Source organism: Leptonychotes weddellii, chromosome 3 (assembly GCF_054177405.1).
Source record: "Leptonychotes weddellii isolate Sample4059 chromosome 3, ASM5417740v2, whole genome shotgun sequence".
Taxonomy (NCBI): Eukaryota; Metazoa; Chordata; class Mammalia; order Carnivora; family Phocidae; genus Leptonychotes; species Leptonychotes weddellii.
In genome coordinates, this window is record NC_138371.1 from 9,718,976 (window position 1) to 9,742,781 (window position 23,806).

At 39.0% G+C, this 23,806-nt stretch overlaps 1 protein-coding gene across 4 annotated transcripts in view; it reads left to right on the top strand.

The window, feature by feature from the left end:
- Positions 1–23,806, top strand: part of SPHKAP (SPHK1 interactor, AKAP domain containing) — a 151,872-nt gene that overhangs the window by 105,550 nt on the left and 22,516 nt on the right. For all 4 annotated transcript variants that reach the window (XM_006746696.3, XM_031017499.2, XM_081813459.1 and 1 more), the window contains 4 exons: positions 2,174–2,233; positions 3,840–3,974; positions 10,069–10,324; positions 11,834–15,593. In XM_006746696.3, the coding sequence (XP_006746759.3) occupies positions 2,174–2,233; positions 3,840–3,974; positions 10,069–10,324; positions 11,834–15,593 (4,211 nt within the window). The remainder of the gene's footprint in view (positions 1–2,173; positions 2,234–3,839; positions 3,975–10,068; positions 10,325–11,833; positions 15,594–23,806) is intronic.

Sequence of the window (23,806 nt, forward strand, 5' to 3'; positions counted from 1 at the left end):
GAGTCTATTTTTGTGTGCGGTGTATTGAAATGATCCAGTTTCATTCTTCTGCATGTGGTTGTCCAATTTTCCCAACACCATTTGTTGAAGAGATTGCCTTTTTTTCCATTGGACATTCTTTCCTATTGTTTTTCCTTTTCTTAAAGAATTTCTTCCAAAATTATATGTACATCAGGTCCTGAAAACCTGGATCATCCTCTGCCACCAAGATATGGAAAGATATATGTGTAAAGTATAAGCAAATGATTGGTTTATGTCTGGCTTTGTTCTGGTCTTGGTCCAGCTAGCAAGTATGGAGGGTTTCTTCCAAATGTAGGCAGGGTTTCACACCGCAGCCCAGAATGGAGAGAAAATTCATCTTCAGAGAACAAAAGACAATATCAGAGGGCGGAGAAGTAGTTACTTCCCTTGGTCTCTGCGTTATCTTCTCCCACTGTGATAGAAGATAAGAGCCTTGTGGTGCCAGGACAAGGTAACACACCTTTCTTTAAGGTGACTGGAAAACTGTTTAATCAATTCAGTAAATGCAGTCCCAGTTGCATGTTATTCAAAGCCACTGAGTACGAACAGATACTGAACCAGTTTTCCAAGGGCAAAGTTCCAATTATTGTATGAATATTCACAAACTGCTATAAACCATGAACTCCTTCCAAGCACTATCTGCTATTCATGCCTCTCTTCATGCTGCCCCTGAAGGAACTCATGCCTTGTTCCTATTTAGACATCCTATTAACCCAATGGAGGAGAGCCTCTGAGTGAGAGTGTGGATGGCAGTTCGTTCCCCTTTTTCCCCCAAATGCCCATCAGGTTATTTTTAACAAGCAGATACTGTATCTTAGAGATATGCTGCAAAAATATTGTGAGTTCAGAAATCAAGAAAACCTTCCATTGGGGGAATAAAACAGTAGTGAGCTTTACACTATAGCAATGTATAACTATTGTAGTTCTTAAAGACTTACTGCAAATCTTTCAATTATGTTTTTTTTAACCGCAAAAAGAGAAAAGATGGCCTCTGAGAAACCATAACCCCAAACAACTGAAATGAAAGGCCCCATATGCTTCCAAGCATCTACATAAGTCCAAACATCTGACTAAATAAATATCCAGATATTTAATGTTATCAGTTTTATATGGGCAAATTAACTTGTTAAGAGTAAAAAACTTGAATCACTATGTACACCTGAAACTGATGTAACATTTTGTGCCAACCATACTCAATAATTAAATAAATAAGATTTCAATTAAATTAAATTTATTTATTTAAGGTGAAAGAAAAGAATATATCTCACTTCTTTATGTTTTAAGTTTTCTTCTCCCCATCTCCAAGCAAATGCCTATAGTAGACTTTTTTCTATGCGCTGTATTTGAGATTTAAGCTACAACAATTTTCTTGTTGTTGTTCTGAATTATTTTTTAAGATTGTCGCTATTGGTTTCATACTTTAGCTTATTCAGACATTTATTTAGGATGGCTAAAAAGGGGCAAGCTAAACAACAGGATTAAATAAATGAACAAAAACCATGAAACAAAGAGAAATCTGCTTATCATGCATTGGATTGAAAACAAGAGGAGAAAGTAGGGGGATGAGAAAAAAAGAGAAATGGAGAGGAATTTTCATTGCAATTAAAAACAGAGGTTTAGGGGCACCTGGGTGGCTCAGTTGGTTAAGTGTCTGCCTTTGGCTCAGGTCATGATCCCAGGATCCCGGGATCGAGCCCTCATAGGGCTCCCTGCTCTGCGGGGAGTCTGCTTCTCCCTCTCCCACTCCCCCTGCTTGGGCTCTTTCTCTCTCTGTCAAATAAATAAATAAAATCTTAAAAAAAAAAATAGAGGTTTAGAGTATTACAAGTCTTTTCTCCTATTTCACGAGATTCGATAACCCTTTATAAGTCTGAAGATTTTGTTGTGACTTACATTGACTTGAATACATAGAGACTGTTTCATTTGTTGGGACATGAATAGAAGAGGGCGTGCAGTGGGATCAAGGGAATTGTGACTAGGGTGTTAGAGGTTTACACAGAAGCCCAAAGGTACAGTGGCTGTTTCTGTGTCAGACCAAGTGTACAAAATGTGCAGGATTCTCAAATCATTTTCCCCAAATGGATTCCATGCTTTCTTCGAAAAGAACTGCCACATTTTTCACTTACTTGGCTGTTTTGGGTTTTTTTCCCAGGTTTGCTTCGTGAACCTGGATGTGAATAAGGATGCGTGCAGCACGGAGCACCTGCAGCAGGTAACACTGGGAACATGAGCTCTCTGGGAGCTCATGACAAAGGCTGGCTGCACTGACCAGAGAGCAGACATGACTTTATCTATAAATAGCACTCATTCAGTTGGAAACTCTTTGGTTGAATGGCTTCATTACAACCCATTCCCTGACCCTTTCCCTGCCACCTCTCACGCAGATTGCCTTCCTTATACTTGGGAACCTTGCTTTCCCAATATAATAGAGCTGCTCTCCAAACAGGTGTTTTCCCCTGCCCGCAGGGCCTGATAGTGGCTTTCTCTGCCCCCACCTCCTCTGCTCTCAAACACCCTGCCTGAGATGATGTTTCCAAGGCTTTTCCAAATCTGCTTGATACCAGCCAACCCTTCTCTGTGGCTCTCAGGTCTGCTCTTTCCTGCTGCTTTTATCAAACATTTTGTCCCTAACTTTGGTTTCCCAGTCCTACACTCAACTGGGGCTCAGACTCTTTGCATTCTGCAGCAAGTACATATTCCAAACTCATCCAAGGTTGGAGGATCCTGATGTAAATCCTTGACAACATGCAAGAAATTGAAGGGCCCCTCAATCCTTTGGACTAGAGTCAATAGGGGGTCTGATAGGAAGAATTAATTAGTGTGATATGATTATCCTTTCATACCCAAAGCTGAAGATGGTTTGACCTCACTATTTGGTATAATATAGTGGTGTAATAGACACTATTTGCAGGTTGACAATCAGAACAGTGGGGCTGTGATCACTCAATTATTCCTATAATGTTTTTTCTTGACAGTGCTGCAAATGCATTTGAAGTTTCTCAAACCCAGTTGCCCATACAGATTATCCATTATAGATTTCCACAGAGCTTCAAATATCATTCATCTGTGTAGTCCTGGAGGGATTTTTGGGAAAAAAATTTTTACATATGATTTCATTTAATGGACTTATGGTGCAGACAGTGTCTGTCAAAGAGAGCAGGAGAGACCAAAGCAAGTTGGCATCTTAGGGACTGTGTGTTTGAAGATTTATACGAGTGATTTGAGACAGTCTTCTACTATGGCTAAGAGTAGAAACTTGGCACTGATTTAGTTATATGACCTTGTATAAACTAATCTCTGGGCCTCAGGCTACTTATGTGTAAAAAGAAAATAATAATGGTACCTAATCCATGTGGGGGTGTTGTGGGGATTAAATGTACTAAGATGTAATGTATGTACAGTCTTTAGCATAGCACCTAGTACATAGAGCAAAATCAATATTGGAAATTATTTTATTATTGATATGATTATTATTGACTTTTTTCAATAATATTAGTCAACAAATCTCTTATTACAAGAGTTAAAAGGGAAAAAAATCCTTACTACGTATACTTGTGATGTGACAGTATTTATTAAATATCTACTTTGGAAAATTTAGAACTAAAGAGTTTTTAAAGCTTTATGTTTAAGTAATTTTCTATTCCAATCTAAGCCTTTATGTTTCAATTTCACACAATCTCTTCTAGTAATCATTTTAGTAGATTAAGTAATCTATTGCTTGCATACGTTATGTATTATTTTTGCAAATAAATAGTTTTGGGGTAGAGTTTTGGAGGTGAAAAGAAATTATCTAAACTACTTAATTTCTTCCTCTACAGAAATTGGTCAATGTTTCACCAGATCTTCCAAAACTCATCAGCTCCATGAATGTCCAACAGCCAAAAGAAAATGAAATCGTCCTTCTAAGTGGGTTAACATCTGGAAATCTCCAGGCAGATTTTGAACTTTCACAGGTAAGCGATGTAAGCTCTTGGTAAAATATTCATTAGTGATAAGTTATCTATGGTCAGTTCTTGGCACAAGTCAGTATGAACTTCAAACAGATGCTACACATAAGCTCCCATAGCATAGGACCCCAAAATCTCTTTGTAATCAAGAAGAGTCTTCTTTTGTATTTCTTCTAAATATGCCACTCAGAGTTTGACAGAGCTTCCCTTACCTCAATGCCTAACATTTATTATCTTCTCAAGTTCATGATGCTAACTAGAGCAGACACACTGGGCATTGACTGCTTAGCTTGGTTTTCTTCAAATCTATTAGGTAATCAAAAACAGACTTGGGGCGCCTGGGTGGCTCAGATGGTTAAGCGTCTGCCTTCGGCTCAGGTCATGATCCCAGGGTCCTGGGATCGAGTCCCACATCGGGCTCCCGGCTCAGCGGGGAGCCTGCTTCTCCCTCTGACCCTCTCCCCTCTCATGCTGTTTCTCTCTCACTTGCTCTCTAAAAAAGAAAAAAAAGAAAGTGTGAACAGGGACTTTCTTTTGGAAAAAAAAAAAAAACAGACTCGTCTTCTGTTTCACAAACAATACCAAAATTCTAATTCATACCATATGGTCCCAGAATCCTAGCATTTCTTCTTTCTTCTTATATTTATTTCTTAGGATATACTAAATGAGCCAGGCTAATAAATATAGGATAGTAACTCTATGGATGGAAAGTGAGTTTCCTAGAAAGAGTGAAGTGAGTGAGTGAGTCCTTAAAGAGTGAATTTTCCTTAAAGAGTAAAATTCCTAGAAGAAATGAGCATTATTAAAAATAAAGCAAGAATTCAGACACTATTATTCTTTTTCAGTATACTGATGTTCTTTGTTATTAGATAAATCATTATAACATTCTTTAAATTTTTACAATTCTAAATCGTTTAGGTGATTTACAGAAACAAATATAAGATTTCTAAAGGCACACTGTATCAAAGATCGTGGATCTTCCCAAATAAGGTATGCTGATAGTGACACATAACACAGCTACAAATTAAAATGATGAACAGTTGTTTTCCTCCAGTCGTTCTTTCTTGGGTTTCAGTTTTGCCGGAAAATTTGAACATATTCTTTTATTCTTCAGTCCTTCAAAATATCAAAAAACTCAGAAATCCACCCATTTGCATCTAGTCCAAATGCTTTGTAAAAATCTGCACACAGCCTATTACAATTTGGTAATCAAGACTAGAAAAGGGGCACCTGGGTGGTGCAATTGGTTAGGCTTCCGACTCTTGGTTTCGGCTCAGGCGATGATCTCAGTGTGGTAATCTCAGTGTCCTAAGATCAAGCCCCATGTCTCTCTGTGCTCAGCGCGGAGTCTGCTTGGGATTCTCTTTCCCTCTCCCTCTCCCCCTCCTGCTCATGCTCTCTCTCTCTCTAAAATAAATAAATAAATCTTTAAAAAAAAAAAAAACTAGAACAAAATTTCTCCTGATCAATTTAATAACACATTTTCTTAGTGGTAAAATTAATCACCTGAAAAGAGAAAACAGAAATGGTTCTAAGTGCCTTCTCTTTATATTGGGCAAAACTATGATGACAAAAAGTAATTTTCACATCTGAGTTTTAAAAGAGTATTTTTGCACCAGGCCTATTAGGATATGTAATTAAACATAACAGAAAATTGGCTAATGTATAAAAGGAATGTAACTAAAAAGTATAGTGGGTAGATTATTACAGCTATTTGAACAGTGTATTCAAGACATGGATTTCCCCTTGTGGCCTCTTTCGGACTTTCTCTCTCTGTACCTGCCATCAGACAAGTCTCTTCCCAGGAGGAGGCACTATCCCTTTGGGTTCAAGTTGAGCAAGAGTGACTGTCTCCTCCAGGTGACTCACAGCAAAAGTCTAATTGTGTTCTATTGGCTCTCATGTGTCGTGTGCCCATTTCTGAACCAATCACTATGGCCTGAGGATTGCAGTGTTCCGATTGGCCAGGCTGGGTCACATGATCACCTCAGAGTTTGAGGTCTATTAACTCCATGTAAATCACTTGGACCGTGGGTAGACCAGAAAATGGTGCCCTACAGGGTATGAAAACCAGAAGAAGATTGAATGATGTGGTGTCACAAAAGCAGCACAGATATTAATTGGGGTCAGGGAAAGTCCAAATGCCCAGGACTCATCAAATATCATCCATCAAAAACATATTTAACATTCGGCATACTTTTCCTAAGAGCTGTCACGAATTGCCTGTAAGCTGTGGCACTCTTAAACATTTCATTCTTCTCTATCCCAAGAGTCCCCCTCATTTCCTACATAGCACTTCACCCTTCTGCAGTCTCCCAAAGGTCTACCTCATTTTCTAGGTACCCCAGTCCATGTGTTTTAATAGATCAGCAATGTTGGGCAGCATATCAATATGGAATCCCATGTTAGCCAACCATAGCCATAACCTAATTGTTTAAGGATAGTCTCAGTTTGGCTGCCCTGACTCATGAGAGTTAGTTACCTGTTAATCCACAAATAATCATGGAAATATGGCATAGGCAATTTGAGCTGGGTTAAGGGGAAGAAGTCTAAAGCAGTCCCCAGGGCATAGCTATTGTTTCCAGTGACCCTGTGAAGAAGGGAATCAACAAGCCACTTGGCACCTTTGACCCAGGAAATTGCAACCCCAAAGATTTTCGGTAGTCCAGATAACAAGTTACCTCGCCTCTCTCAACTATAATTTCCTAGTCTATAACATGGAGATTTAAAAAAATAACTTTCCTCTATTCTCAGAGACTAGACATAGTGATTTAATAAAATAAGAAGAAGCCACCTTGAGAAGGACTATTCAAATGAAAAGCGTTTTGCTTCCATGTCCAAAAAGGTGAAGTAGAAAGAAAATGTTATTTAAAGCAGAATAAGGGGCATCCCGGTGGCTCTGTCTGTTAAGTATCCGACTCTTGATTTTGGCTCAGGTCATGATCTCAGGTCCTGAGATCGAGCGTCACATGGGGCTCTGTGCTGGGCTTGGAGCCTGCTGAAGATTCTTTCTCTCTCCCTGTCCCCTCCTCCTTTTCTCCCAAATAAATAATCCCAAATAAAAAAATTTCAGAGATGCATATTAGGTACAATAATAAGATCTACTACTGTGTCTGTCCTTTCTATGAGATGAACACGTAATTTTACTGGGCATGCATGAGTTCAAGGAGGTCCAGATGCAAACCACTCTTCTTTCCAAATTGCACATCCTCACTGGGTATTGGAGTTTTGCTGATTAGACCAGAAAGCCATGGGGCGAATTGGAAAGTACATAGGAATTGGAGCCCAACAGGCTTGGATTGTGGTGCTGGCTCTTCCATTTTATATTTGTGTAACCTTGAAAGGATCAGTTAGCCTTTCTGTGTCTGATCTCTCTTCTGTAAAAGAGTAATGGCACCACCAACCTCATAGAAACCATGTGTGCCTTAAAGGTAATAGGATAGTCAAAGCACCTAATAGACTACAATAAAAATTATATAACAATACCTGCCATTATTTTACAGGTTGTATCATTTGGCCTTCACTTACCTAAGACTCCTAGGATGTTTATTTACTTTCAAGAAGATAGTTAAGAAAATATATTTTCTTTCTACAAATGCAGTAGCCATGGAACATTGCACATTTCATACAATCCTTTCTCTAAGTTTATTTTGAGGTATTACTTAACTGCTCATGTTGATTTAGTAATATCTCTTTTGATTCCTGCCACGATATATAAAACCTTATGTTATAAATATTTAATCTGAATGATAGAAAATGGCCAATACACAACCCTTTTTACCTATAAATATGGTAACTTCATTTAGTTCAACTTTATAATTATTTTTATTCATGCCTGATCCACTGGCAGGATATTGTGCCCCCCCACCCCCCCACCCCCCATCCCCCATCTAATTCATGTTTCTACCGCCCAGCATACCTTGCATATAATAGACACCCAGAAAGTATCTTGTAAATTTCAAGTTAGTGCATTATGTCTGAATTCATTGGAAATAAAAGTAATCAAGCCAGCTACTGTTACTCTACAGCATTAGTTCCTCATCATTGTGGGGGATCTCAGACCCCTTGTGAATTTCATAAAAGCTATAGACCAGTGCTTCTCAAATGTTAATGCATGTAGGAATCACCAAGAGATTTTTCTTGAAAATGCAGTTTCTGATTTACTGGATCTGGGGTGGGTCCCGAGATTATAGATTTCTAACAATCTGCCACGCTGCTAGTCTACAACCCACACTTTGAAAAATGAGGTTATGAACCCCTTTCCTTGAAAAACAGACCTAATTACATAAGCACATAGATCAATTCTGTTTCTGAGCGCCCTTGGGCCCCTTGGAGAATGACTGGATTTTTCATTTTGTAATCAAGTGTCCTGGAATTATTCTAATCATAATATTCAACCAAATAGATTAATAAATGACATTTATGTAAGAAAAAAGATATACTACTTTCAGAAATACAATATGGATGTCTATGTGTCTGTATTTCTCTGCATGTACACATACTTACCCCTTACACACACATGTATTTAGACTCAAGGATTCCAAAATGGCAAGTTAACTAGGATTAGACCCAATGAACTCTAAATGCAGATAAGCGTTTGATTTAAATAATCCTCTTTGTAAGATAAACATGTATACGTAGACTATTTCCCCCAAAACATTTCAAATTCCACTTTGATATAAATTTATTTAGCTTTCTCCTCCCCACTAATTCCTGTTTCCATTCAAAGAATTTTCTGTTAAAAATTACTATGAATCAGTGTATTGTCCCTTTTATGAAAATAAAAATCCCAACGCACAAGACATGTTTGTAATTTACTAGTCATCTGTGCAGGAGCAATTGAAACTTTTATTACTATTCTAATGAACAACAATACGGAGAGCGGAAAGTTCGTAGTGGAGAATAAGGATATGGTCTGTCACCCTAGAAGAGAACAGAATTAATAGGTCTCACAGGGACACCATCCAATGATTTGGGCCTCCTTATCACTGCTTTCCTCATGTGCTGGCCTTTTATTTTTTATTTTTCTTTATTTCTATTGTTATGTTAATCACCATACATTACATCATTAGTTTTTGATGTAGTGTTCCATGATGCATTGTTTATGCTGGCCTTTTAGAAATAATCAGTGCTCTTCCAGGGGACTTCTTTGTACCTCATTGTGTCTGCTTCTTCAGATGAGCAATACACATTATAAATTCTAACTGTAGTTAATAGAAATACTGAAATACTGGCAGAGACTTTACTGAACATCACCAAGGCAGAAAAGGATCTTGGTCTGAAAAGTTGGGACTCGGGTTAATCAAGAAGGGTGCCCAAGACGCCTCAACATTCCCCTCAGCTTGACTAGACTCCAGACAGGCTTCTTCCTGACTCCAGGCACTGACACCCTTTTCTTAGAACATTTACTTTAGAAAACATCGTTAGGAGTCTCTGCCCCTTTGAGATGTAAATCATTTGAAAAGCCTCATGCCAGGTTTAAAGCCCAGGAGTGTCTTTTTCAGAGACCTGAGAACCATCTCTGAAGTAAGATCATCAAAGAAGATAGTTTCCCTGTCTGTGTGGAAGGATGGGAGCCTAGATTCATTAGGAGCCTGACTCCAATTTGCAAAACCACCTCCTGCCATGCAGATACAAGAACATTAGCTTTTCCTCTGGATAAAGCCAATCAGCAAGTGCAGAAGGCCTGCAGCCCTCTGATACCAGCTCTTAAAAGCCCTTGTGCTTGTTGTTTCAATGGATTTGTGGTCCAGGTCGGTTCTGGCCCCTCTTTCCTACTTTAAGAGCTTTGAAGAAAGTCTTCCTTAACCTATTTAACTCTGCCCAGTGCCACTTTTGCTTTGACAGGCGACAACAAAAATATGTGATGCAACTGGTCTAGTTTCCCCGAAGTCAGACTTTCTCCTAGGTACCCTGTGTGCCCGAATAGCACTTGAATCTTTTCCAAACCATGCATCAATCAAATCCCAGAAGATATTCCAAATATTTTAAACATCCCCCGCTCCTTGTAACAAGAAAGACTGGTGGAAGAAGAGAGGTCAGAAGCAATGGTTTTTTATTCTCTCTTTCAATAAATGCCTTTTTTCCTCTCTACTTTCAGTGCCCTTGGCTGCCAGATATCTGCTTGGTCCAGTGTGCGAGAGGGAACAGGGCAAACAGTACCAACTGCATCATCTTTGAAATCAACAAATTTTTGATCGGTCTCGAACTGGTGCAGGAGCGGCAGCTCCACCTGGAAACAAACATCTTAAAAGTGGAGGATGACACCAACTGCTCTCTGTCTTCAATCGAGGAGGACTTTCTCACTGCCTCTGAGCACTTGGAGGAGGAAAGCGAGGTGGAAGACTATAGGAGCGGTGAGAACTACCCCATGAAACAAATGCGCATCCTGAAACTAGTCACCCTCTAAAAATGAGTGAAATTTCGGGAAAGTTTCAGGCCATGTCAGTTTGGCTGACACATCACAATCTTCGCATACCAAGTTTAGGGAGGGCAGGAGGATAACAGACCATGAGTGAGGATGCTGACTCATGCACTTAGACTTGATGGTTGGATGGCTCCATTTTCCTAACGATGCATAGGGATGCTGAAGGACATCCTCCTGCCTGCCAAGAGGCTAAGACTATCACAGGGAGGAAAGTTATCTTCCCTGAGACTTCCACAAAGCCACGTTTTAGTTGATCAACTGGCCTAGTTCTAGCACTGCCTCTTTGAGACTGTGAAGCCTGGATTGGTTACCTAGTCCTTCTGAGCCCCAGTTTCTTTATCCAGTATTTGGGAGTATAATAATGCCTCTAGCACTGTTACATTTACTATATTCAGGTTTTTGTATTTATGATATTTACCTTTTATTATGGTAAGGACAGAAGGAAATAACACTTAGCACTTAGCATTTATTCAGTTTTGATCCATTCAAAGAGCTCAGTGAACGATGTGTTCCTCTTCCCCACTCTTAGCCACAGAGGAAGGGATATTGCAGATGCTGTTGTCAGTCCCCGGGACAAGTCCTACCCAAACTTCAGAGCAAAGTTTTGCAAGAAGGCTTACTATGGAGGTTGCTGTAAACATTCTTCTCCCTCCTTCCGTTTGCACTGGGAAGCTCTAAGATGCAACTGTCTGGGTTACTTTTCCCATGGAGCCATGGAAAAAGATGATCAAGGGTGCCTGGGTGGCTCGGTTGGCTAAGCGTTCGCCTTCAGCTCAAGTCATGATCTCAGGGTCCTGGAATCAAGCCCCCTCATCGGGCTTCCTGTTCAGCAGGGAGTCTGCCTCTGCCCCTTCTCCACCCCCTTCGTGCTCTCTCTCTCAAATAAATAAATAAAAATCTTTAAAGAAAAAAAAAAAAGAAAGAAAGGTGATCAGCACTCAGTTCCCCAGTGCTATCTTCTCCCTCTCTAGTGCTGACATTAATATCCCACACTGAAAGCCATTTTGTTGAGTGGGGCTCCATAACGAAACTCAAAACCTCTTCAGATTCACTTGTCTTGAAGGAACATTATAAATGCTGTTTTTTTGGGCGGGGGAGAACCCTGATGCTATAAGGCCTTTTTTATTTATTTTTTTTATTTATTTATTTATTTATTTTTAAAGATTTTATTTATTTTTTTAGAGAGCGAGCGAGAGAGAAACAGCATGAGAGGGGAGAGGGTCAGAGGGAGAAGCAGGCTCCCCGCTGAGCCGGGAGCCCGACATGGGACTCGATCCCAGGACCCTGGGATCATGACCTGAGCCGAAGGCAGACGCTTAACCATCTGAGCCACCCAGGCGCCCGATATAAGGCCTTTTTTAAAAGTAATTGTTATTTTAGACTCATGAGATCCTGCTATCCAAAAAGTAATAGTGAGCCCTCATTTTGTCTTCACTAGGTGATGAAAATATAAATATCTTGGCTAATGTTTTGGAAAGTAAAAAACCAAAGGAAGCCACTCAGGAGGAATGGAATTGCAACAAGGAAAAGTTGCTTTATGCTTTGGAAGACAAACGTATTGGCAAATATCATCCGACGATGAAAGCAGAAGGATCTCTGGAAAAAGTAGCAGCAGACACCACTTTGCAGAGCCTCGGTGCATCGGCCGAGCCATCGGAATGGAAAGATGAAGCTGTGCAGAAGGAGAGGCCAACCACAAATTATTACTATTCAGGAAATGTTAAAGGTCACATGGAAAAATCCCAGGCACCGTATATTCCAGGGGACACTTACTTCTCCAGGATGGTTAAGAACGGTGGGCCTCCCGTCTATGGTGCCTTCGCTGAGCATGACAACAGCTTAGACCCAGGGAACCATGAAGATGGTATAAACTCCCTTCCTCCCAAACAAGATGGAGAAGCCACAACTGGCGAGTATGCCACAAATTTAGCAGAATCCGTGCTGCAAGACGCATTTATTCGGTTGTCCCATTCTCAGCCTACACTGCCCCAGGAATCGGCAGTCAGTGTTTCTGTCGGAAATGCTCTGCTACCCAGTGGCTCTTCCACCAAAGGTATGGTGGGCCCTTGGTCATGGGATGAGCTCCCCAAAATCGTCATTGTTCAGAGTCCAGATAGCAGTGATGCCGCGCCTGAGGCGGGCATCGCCTCATGGTCTGAGGTGGAGGTCTCCGTTGAAACCTCAGGTGTCCTCTCTGGAGAGAAGTCCCGCAGACACCCTCAGAGTGCTCTAGAAGTCGCATTGGCTTGTGCGGCCACTGTGATTGGAACCATTTCCAGTCCTCAGGCCACAGAAAGCCTCAAAATGGAGCAAGAATCTTTGGTTTCACCGCATCCAGTGGGAGGCAATGAACCGCTGCAGACTCAAATATCCCAAGTACTCAAGGAGCCATCCATCAGTGAATACTCCTTTCCATCCGCTCTTTGTGGCATGACTCAGGTGGCAAGTGCCATTGCTGTGTGTGGCCTGGGTGAAACAGGAGAAGCGAAGGCTCCCAGAGGCCTCTCGTGTGCAACTGAGGCCTGTGCAGCAGCCCCCTCACCTTGCAGACTGGCGACAGTGGGGAACATAGAGCTGGGAAATGAGGCCATTGCTTGGGCATTGCTCAAGGAAGCTGCTCTGGTTTTAACAAGGCCCAGTCCCTGCAGCAGCATTGGAGACCTCATGGAATCAATGAGCAAGAGAATCATAGAAACTGCTTCAAAGCCTCAGATCTTGTGCTCAGAAAATGTCCTCAGGAATGACCTGGCACAGACCCTGTCCAATGTTATCCTGAAGCAATGCATTGATGAAGCTCACCAGAAAAACAAAATAATTGATCCCAACGATAGCAGGCATTCACCTGAAACTCTTGACACCTTGATGGAAAGTGCAAATCAACTGCTCTTCAGTGTGATATGCTTCACGTTCAAGAAGATGAGTCATTTGGTACAGGTTGGGGAAGGCCCCACCACCCTCGCTAATGAGACCATCAGCTGGACGGAAACGGAATTCAGCTGCCAGCCACCTGACCAGGCTTCTGGTCTAACGTGGACCAAAGCCATTGAATATTCCAGCAGCTATCCACTTAGCAATCCGTGTAGCACTAGTCTTGCAGATGATGTTTATCTGAAGCAAGATAGCAAGGGCCCAGCGAAGTCAGGACTCTTCAAGAAGTCCATGCCGCAATCTGAATTGCCCTGTAGTCCCAGAGTGCCTGATTCTTCAACTCCTAAAACACCCCCCAGAGAAATATATCAAAAAGGAACTGCAGGAGAAGATCCAAACAACTCTCATCAGATGCTCAGGCACAATGAGGATGAGTACAGAGCCCCTTCAGAGGAAGAATGGACACTGACAGTGGGCAAGGGCAGCAGAGGTTCCCAGGATGCAGAGGACGGCACCAGTGCAAACACCCAGGAGAAGTATAATCGTGCCTCCCCTCTAAACAATGAAGTTCAAGTGAACCTGTCTTTGTTAGGGAATGACTTGCTGCTTCCTGCTCAATCTGTGCTACAGGCAAAACATGCAGATATATACTGCATTACAGACTTTGCGGAAGAATTAGCAGAGATGATTGTCTCCATGGCAACTGAAATCGCAGCAATTTGCCTTGACAACTCAAATGGAAAACAACCCTGGTTTTGTGCATGGAAGAGAGGGAATGAGTTTCTGGTTACCCCGAATGTATCCTGCCGGTCCTTGAAGAGGAAGAAGGAAAACCAGACCAGTGGGGCCACAGTGAGGAAGCACAAGCCACCAAGGCTCAGTGAGATCAAGAGGAAAACAGATGAGCACCCAGAGCTTAAAGAGAAGCTGATGAACAGGGTTGTGGATGAGTCGATGAATCTTGAGGATGTCCCAGATTCTGTCAATATTTTTGCAAATGAAGTGGCAGCCAAGATCATGAACCTAACAGAGTTCTCAATGGTGGACGGCGTCTGGCAAGCCCAGAGCCATCCCCGGAACCGCTTACTCAGTGGAGACAGGTGGAACCGACTGAAGGCTTCCAGCTGTGAAAGCATCCCAGAAGAGGACTCTAATGCCCAGGCTCATGTTAATAGCCTAGGTTTAATGAGTACCTTAAGTCAGCCAGTTAGCAGGGAAAGCTCTGTCTCCAAGCAGTCCAGCTGTGAAAGCATCACTGAGGAGTTTTCCAGGTTCATGGTGAACCAGATGGAAAATGAAGGAAGAGGGTTTGAGTTACTGCTGGATTACTATGCGGGCAAGAATGCCTGCAGCATCCTGAACTCAGCCATGCAACAGGCATGCTGCAAAAATGACCACCTCATTGTGAGGTCAAGCTGTCCCTCTAAGCAGTCCAGCACCGAGAGCATAACCGAGGAGTTTTATAGGTACATGCTGAGGGACATTGAAAGAGAAAGCAGAGACAGCACCTCCTCCAGACGAAGCAGCCAGGATTGGACAGTTGGCTTACTGTCACCTTCTCTGCGATCCCCATTGTGTTACAGGCAGTCGTCCATGCCAGATAGCAGATCTCTGGGTGCCAGGCTGATGGTGAATGCACCCACTAAAGCCAACTCTTTAGATGGCTTCGCTCAAAACAGCCAGCAAGATTTCCTAAGTGTACATCCAGTCAGTAGCACTTCCTCCTCGGGTCTCTGCAAATCTGACTCTTGCTTGTATCGGAGAGGTGGAACGGACCAGATCACCAACATGTTAATTCATGAGACGTGGGCAAACTCAATCAAGGCCCTCATGCGGAAGAACAAAATTATAGTGGATGATGCCGAGGCAGCTGAGGCTGAGCCTGTTTCTGGTGGCTCTCCCATGCAAGTGGAGAAATGTGCAAACAGATCAGCTTCGAGCAGAGTGCAAAGTGGGCCAACTCTTCTTGTTCAGGAGTCCGTTGGTAACCCAAGGAAAGACTCCATTACCGAAAGCAAACATCCCCTAGTGTTGTCTCAGAGCAAAGCTGCTCCTCTTACAAACCACAACAGTTTAGATTCTTTTAAAAAGGAAACTTCTTCATGTCATGGGGCTGTGCCTGTCAACCACGCCAGGCGGTCACTTTGCTCAAGGGAAGTGCCTTTAATTCAGATCGAAACAGATCAGAGAGAAGAGTGTGTTGGAGAATCTGAACACTCCCCCTCCAAAAGCAGCCCCCTGCAGGAAGCAGAGGAGCATTTGAAAGATGAAAATGTCCCAGATGTGTTGAGGGGTGGAGACACTGCCGTGAGTGCCTGCCAAAACCCTAGGTGAGTGAATGACCCCTTAGACTAGATAGGATGCATAGTACTGGAGTTTGCATCTTAATTGGTATTTATTCTAAATCCTAGGGGCTTTATTGAGGTGAGAACTGAAATCCTGAGACAATAAATGACCTCCCTGGGTTAATATACACCTATAATAGAAAGTTGGGAGTAATTTTTTTAAATTTCTAAAACAAATGGAGTTCATCTATGTAATGGAGGAAATAGAGTTTCATTTTCCCCATGAAAATTAATATCCCATACTATGTTACCTCTTAAAATTCAGTCATCAAAATTTTCAAGCAAAAAGGAAAATTATGCCAACTTATTTGAAAAATAGTTAAGTTTAAATAAACTTTAATATTGGAATCTGACATTAAATATTTTGGTATCATTTCTCTATCATCTCTCCTTTCAAGTCTTTCTGTTTTGTTTTGTTCTAAAGATCTTTGCAAGGACACCTTGTCCCACAAATGCTGGACCTTTAGATGCATGGTATAATCATGGCAGTGTTACAAAGTAAAATTAGAATTTTGCTATTTCAATACTTCCTTTCCAGAAAATTGTAGTGTAAGTGACAATGCATTTTGAATTTGAGATAAAGGAATTCTTTCTTTCCAGGTTCTTAAGGAAGAATCAGTCCTTTTACATCTCCTTTTTTCCATAGAAAATTCATAATATTCTTGAAAATGAGACCATTGTGCCAAAATTTATTATTAAAGTTAATTGACATACTATATTAGTTTCAAGTGCACAGCACAGTGATTCAATAGTTCTACTATACATTACTCAGTGCTCACAAATGTTGTCACCATCTGTCACCATATATTATTATAGTATTATAGTATTATTGACTATAATCCCTATGCTGTACTTTTCATCTTCATGACTTATTGTCTCTAGCTAAGTAAGACAGAAAAGAAAAAAAAAAAACAGATATTAAGCTACTAGCCTTGGAAAACATAAGTTGGAGAAATAGCCTATGTAGTTTTTTCAGGGACATATTTCTATTGTACAAAGAGCCTGTTATTTAGGTGCAGTAGGCAAGTTGTTCACAGTCTTCATCAAATTTCAGCTGCTCTAGAAAATCCCTAATACTTCCCCACCCCTACGAGGGAAGCAGAAAGGTGCTCCCTATCACTATAGGGCATCATTACAAGGTGTGGGTGGTGGTGGTCCAGGTGCACCTGAGTATTTCCTTCTTAGCCACTTAGTGCTGAGAACTTTCCAATTGAATTAAATCTTGGAAGAATTCAAGGGGGGTGGCGGGAAACATGAAAACTTACAAGCAAAAGAACATAAAATTAAACAAAATGGAATACAGGCCAAGCTGACCAAAACAAATTCATACGTATCATAATTCTCCAGCTCTAGACAATACTTATCAATGTCTTATAGGAATACCAATACCTCACTTTAGTGTTCACCACCTCCAGGAAATATGGAGAAACAAGTTTTTAAAAGTGATCAAAGAGTTGAAGAAACAAAATACCAAAGTGATATTCTTTAGAATTACCTTAACATGAGATACATGAAAATGGAAATGTCTTATTTTAGATTCTAGGTGTCTGACTTAGAATCTTCTTCAACTTCTTCATAAACCAGCCGAGAATTTTAGCCCAAGAAAGTTACCTAGTTAGGGAGCATTTATGAAGATAAGATTCATGGCTGCAGGCTCAAATCAAATACTGATTGCCACTGAAATAAAATAATATCCATTATAAAATTTTGAGTGAAATGTCACTAATACTATGCTTAAAATAGATACAACCTGGACACTTCCAAATTATTGGGGAAATATGCATGAATAAAGCTTCCCACTAATTTAGATTTATATTCTATATAAGGACCCAAGCACACATTCTCTCAACTCATGATATGGACTTCTGATTTGGTTTTCCAACAACCAAAGAAAAAAGAATATAGAATCATCAGTCTTAGAAATTCAAGAGCTGAATCTGGTTCCAAAACATAAGGACATTGAATATATTTTTCTTTGTGGAGCAATATAAAGAATTGTTACAGAACTCCACTAACTAACCTTGAGCAAGTTCCCTAATCTCTCTATGTCAGTTTACTCACCTATAGGGATAAAGCTCTTAACTCAGTGCCTAGCCCATTAGAAGTACTCAATAAATGTTTACTTTATCGTTGTTTTTATTGTTTGGGGTTAGGGTATATGATTGCCTTTATTTCAAGAGATGTTTTTTTCCCAAGAGAAACCTGTTATGAACAGTGTGAAAATTTTGTTAAAACAGATTTACAAGGGGGAAATTAGTTATATTTAGATCACATTTTCTAAGCTCAGTGTTGTAATTAGGGGATTTGATATGTCAAAATACAGAACTCAGTTCTCTGAAATAGTTCCTGCCTACTTACACACAAAGGGAAGGAGGTGACACAGACACTCTTGATTCTGTTTGGCCATAGGGAGGTGTCATGTCCTGAAGATATTTTTAGGCTATTCTTTGAAGGACATTTTCATAATTCTGCTAAAAACTTCATAAAAGCCCAACATACTGAAATAAAAATCACTTTCTTATTTTTTTATTTGAAAAAGAGTAACAATTTCAGAATTCATTATGGAAGCCATGCCCAAATGGAAATAAGAAGCTGCCATATTTGTCCAGATACCTGAATAATCCCTCAATTATAAAGAAGGTAAATGATTTAGGATAGCCCAATTCTTGATTTCTGGGAAAATCGTACCCTATTGGTGGGCAGTAATGTGTTCTTAACTCAGCTGCCCTCTCTGAGATTATTGAAGAGCAATTATATAACTTTTTGATAATTTGAGATCACAAGGTATAAACACCAAGCTGAGAATTCTGAGCATTCACATGTCACCCTTGTTGGCATAATCTGGTTTTTTAGAAGTATATTTTGTGGGGTTTTTTTATTTCTATTTGCTACAAGAAAACAATCATTCATCCAACGAATATTTGCATGTCCATTCTGAGATACACACTATCCTTGGGGCTAAACACACAATAGAAAATAGAGATTTAGTACCTGCTGTCATAGCTCCTACACACCCAGTGGGAGAGAAGACAATATGCATGGAAAGACCCCTTGGGAAAAGATAATTACAGTGTGTTAGGAGAGGGAAATAAAAAGAATAATGTGATGGAGAACAACTGGTTGGGGACTGTGTTTACTTAAGATAGAATGTGGGCATCTGGATGAGACCTAGGGGATGAAAGGGTGCCAATCATGTAAAAAATTGAAGTGGAAGATGTACATTTGTGTTTCAAGCAGTACTGGTGTTCTAGCTAACCTAAAAAAAATCTTCCCACCACAGACCACATAGAAATCCCACATTAAATATCATAAATACCCTTTTGAATACAGGGCTGACCTTAACAGTATTAATAAACAATGATGATGAAAATCTCGGAGACAGAAAATGAAAGGATATAGAAACAAAAGTAGTAATTCTGTGCTTGCTCTTGAGGCCTTGCCAGTCTCCCTAACCTACAAGTTCATTTTCTAAAAGAAATAAGACTGTGGGTCCATGAATGGTGAAGACTTAAAAATGACACCAACCTCCATATCCTGAAGTGTTACGTCGTCAGAAAAAGTACAAACTTAGTAAAAAAGGTTAACTCACCAGAAAAGGAGTTGATAAGAAGATGTATCTTTTGGGGTTAGGGCTCTAGGTAGAAGTGAGAAAATCCTCTAAGAATTTATAACCACAGCTTCCCTAATGCATATGTGATGTTCTAATTTACACAATCTGTGTGGTCCAGAAAACCCCAAGTTGGTAAATTAACTTAAAGCAATTTCAGGTTAACAGCACTGTGAGACCTTCGAAGAGACAACAATAAATCCCTGGGTATTTAAGCCCAAGTCTCAAAGGATTTCAATGGGTAAAGCCCCATCAAATAAGGGTTCAGAACCTCAAATCGCAAGATAAATTCTTGTGATTTTAAAAATGTAAAAATGTAAAAAAATGCAAGTAAATGTAAAATTTTAAAAATGTAAAAAAATGCAAGTAAAAAAAATAACAATGAAGCCTAAAAATGTCACCCATAACCAATAGGATAATCAGTCAATATAAATATATTCAGGAAGTAGAGAGATGATGAAATTAGCAGACAAGGACTTTAAATAGCTATTACAAACATGCTCCAATATTTGAAGGTACACATGAATATATAATTTGGTGAAAATTATAAACTCACAAATCAAGAAGTACAATGAATCCTAAGCAAGATAAACAAAAAGACAACCACATCAAGGCACATCATAATCAAGTTATTATAAGCCAAAGACAAAGAAATAGTCCTAAAAGCAGCTCAGAGGAAAAAACAACTTACACACTGAAGAACACAAATAAAAACTTCAGGTTTCTCATCAGAAAAAAATGAAAGTTAAAAGATGAAGAATGACATCTTTCCTGTGCAGAAGGAAAAAACTGACAGCTTTGTATTCTTCACTTAGCAAAAAATAAAGGCTATCCATGGATAAGAAGACTCAATATTGTCAAGATGTCAGTTCTTCCTAACTTGATTTATAAATTCAGTGCAAGCATATTCAAAACCCCAGCCTGTTATTTTGTGGATATGAATGAAATGATTCCAAAGTTTATGCAGAGACAAAATACCCAGAATAGCCAAGACAATATTAAAGGAGAAGAACAAAGTCAAGCTGCCACTACCTGGCTTTAAGACTTACTATAAAGCTACAGTAATCAAAACAGTGTGGCATTGGCAAAAGAATGAACAAATGGATCAATGAAACAGAATAGAAATCCCAGAAATAGATCCACACAAATATAGTCAATTGATGTTTGGCAAAGAATCAAAGACCATACCATGGAAAAACGATAATCTTTTCAAGAAATACTGGTGGAACAACTCAATATGCACATGCCAAAAAATGAGTCTAGAAACAAAACTTACACTCTTCACAAAAATTAACTCAAAATGGATTCTATATCTAAATATAAAATGTAATAAAACTGTGAAACCCTAGGAGATGCCATATGAGAACATTCAGGTGGCCTTGGGTTTGGTAATGACTTTTTAGATAGAATATCAAAGACATGATTCATGAGAAAAATAATTGATAAACTGGACTTCATTAAAATTAAAAACTGTTGCTCTCTGAAAAACACATGGCAAGAGGACCAGAAGATAAGCTGAAGACCGGGATAAAATATTCCCAAAGACATATCTGATAAAGGACTGTTACCCAAAATATATAAAGAACTCTTAAAAACTCAATGATAAGAAAACAAACAACCTGACTTTTAAAGTGGGCAAAAGGCTTCAACATACACCTCATCAAAGAAGATATACAGAAGGCAAATAAGCATATGAAAAGATGCTCAATAATCATATGTTATTAGGCAATTTCAAGTTGAAACAACCAAGAGATGACACTACAAACCTATTAGAATGGCCAAAAAAAAAAAAAGGCAACACAAAATGCTGAGAAAGATGTGAAACAACAAGAAATCATATTTTCATATTTATTGCTGGTAAGAATGCAAAGATGGCACAACCACTTTGAAAGACAGTTTGGCAGCTTCTTACAAAAATAAGCATACACTTACCATATGATCCAAAAGTCATGCCCCTTGGTATTTATCAAAATGAGAGGAAAATTTATGTCTACACAAAACACCTGCTCACAGGATTTTATAGCAGCTTTACTCATAACTGACAAAAGTTGGAAACAACCAAGATTTCCTCTAGTAGGTTAATGGATAAATAAACTCTTGTACATCCAGGCAATGGAATATTATTTAACACTAAAAATAAATGAGCTATTAAGCCATGAAAAAAACATGGAGGAAACTTAAATGCATTTTATTAAGTGAAAGAAGCCTATCCAAAAGTTTTCATAATATATGATTCCAACTGTAGGACATTCTGAGAAAAGGCAGCAAAAAGATCAGTGGTTGACAGAGGTTAGGAGGGAAGGAAGGATGACAAGGTGGAACCCAGAAGGTTTTTAGAACAATAAAACCATCCTGTGTGATACTATAATGGTGGATACATGTCATTATACATTTGTCCAAATCCATAAAATGCACAACACCAAAGTGAACCCTAATGTAAGCCAAGATTTGGGGTGATAATGATGTGTCAACATAGGATCATTGATTGTAACAAATATATCACTCTGGTGCAAGATGTTGATAGTGGAGGCATGCATGTGCGGACCAAGGGCACATGGGAACCCTGTTCTCTCTACTCAGTTTTAGAACCTGAAGACACTCTAAAAAAAAAAAAAAAAAAAAAAAAGCTTATTGAAAAAATTTTAAATAAGGACTAAATAGTAACTTTGTATACAAACAAAATCTTAAAGAACATGCCACTAGGAGATCTGCACAAGAGGAAGTGCTAATGGAAGTCATTAAGCTGAAGGAAAACAATACTGATGGAAACTTGAACTACACAAGGGAACCAAGAATTCCACAAATACTAAGTATGTGGGTAAATACACAACACTTTCTCTACTTTTAAAATTTCTTTAAAAGATAATTATTTAAAACAAAATGTTCTATGACATATGTAGAACTAAAATATATGTTGGTTATGATACAAATGATGGGAGGGAGAAAAAGAAGTATACTGTTGTAAAAATCTTCCATTCTATGTGACTTTGTATAATGTAATCTGAAGGTAGACTCTGATAATTGGATGCATACTGTAAACCCTGGAATAACTACTAAAAATATAAGACAAAGAGGTATGCTAATAAATTAATAGTGGAGATAAAGTGAAATGCTAAAAATATTTCAGTTAATCTGGAGAAAAGAGGAGAACAGAAACAAAGGACAGATGAGATTAATAGTAAATAATTATCAAGGTGATATATTTAAACACAATCATATTGATGATTGCACTAATTCTTAATGGTCTAAACACTTCAGTTAAAATACAGAGATTGTCACACTGAATATAAAAGCAAACCCCTACTGTAACACTCTATAAGAAATGTGCTTCAAATATAAAGACATAGATAGATAAAAAGTAAAAGAATGGAAAAAGAAATATCAAATATGAAATAAGATATGATAGGAAGATGGAGTAGCTATATTAATATCAGACTGAGTAGACTTCAGGACATGGAGTTTTATCAGGGATAAAGAGGGATATTTTATAATGATAGAGGGCCTGATTCATTAAGAAAACAGTAATTGTAAATATGTAGTCACCTAAATAACAAAAATTCAAACTACATGAAACAAAATCTGATTGAGCTGGAGCTGGAAGGCTGGAAGGCAAAATAGACAAATCCATAATCAGAGTTGGAAATCTTGCACCCTTCTATCAGTAACTGGTAGAATAATAGACAGAAAGTGGATAAGGATATTTAAGACTTGAACAACGTTTTCAATCAAATTGACCTAACTAGCATTTATTAAACATTCCACCAACAGTAGCAGTATATACATTTTTTTTCAAGTATACTTGAAACATTAACCAGGGTAGGCCATGAGGCCATAAAATAAGTCTTAATAAATTGAAAAGACAAGCTAGAATATTATAGAGCATGTTCTCTGACCACAGTGAAATTAAACAAAATCAAAACATCTAGGAAACTCCCCAAATATTTGGAAATTAGCAACATACTTCTCAAGTATCCATTAGTCAAAGAACAAATCACAAGGGGAGTTAGAATAAACTTTAAAGTGAATGAAAATGGGGAATGCCTGGATGGCTCAGTCAGTTAAGCGTCTGCCTTCAGCTCAGATCATGATCCCAGTATCCTGGGATGGAACCCCACATCCAGCTTCTGCTCTCCTCCCTGTTCATGCTCTCTCTCTGTCTTACTCTTTGTCTCAAATAAATAAATAAAATCTTAAAAAAAAATAAAGTGAATGAAAATGAAAACACAATATATCAAAATTTGCAGGGGTTGCTTTTTTTAAAGGAAGAATTGCCTAACATCAACAATCTGAAATTCCACCTTAAGAAACTAAGAAAAGATGGTCAAATTAAATCCAAGGTAATATAAGGAAGGAAATCATAAAAATAAGAGCAAAGAAACAGAATTAACAGAAATAGACAAGAATGGAGAAAAATCAACGAAACTAAAAGTTTTTTTTAGTTCAAAGGTTGGTGAATAAAGACATGTTTATACATTTAAAGTTAAAATAAAATATTTAAAATGTGTATGTTTAACAAAAAAAGATTCAAAGTGGATGAAAGACCTAAATGTGAGACAGAAGGCACCAAAATCCTAGAGAGCACAAGCAGAAA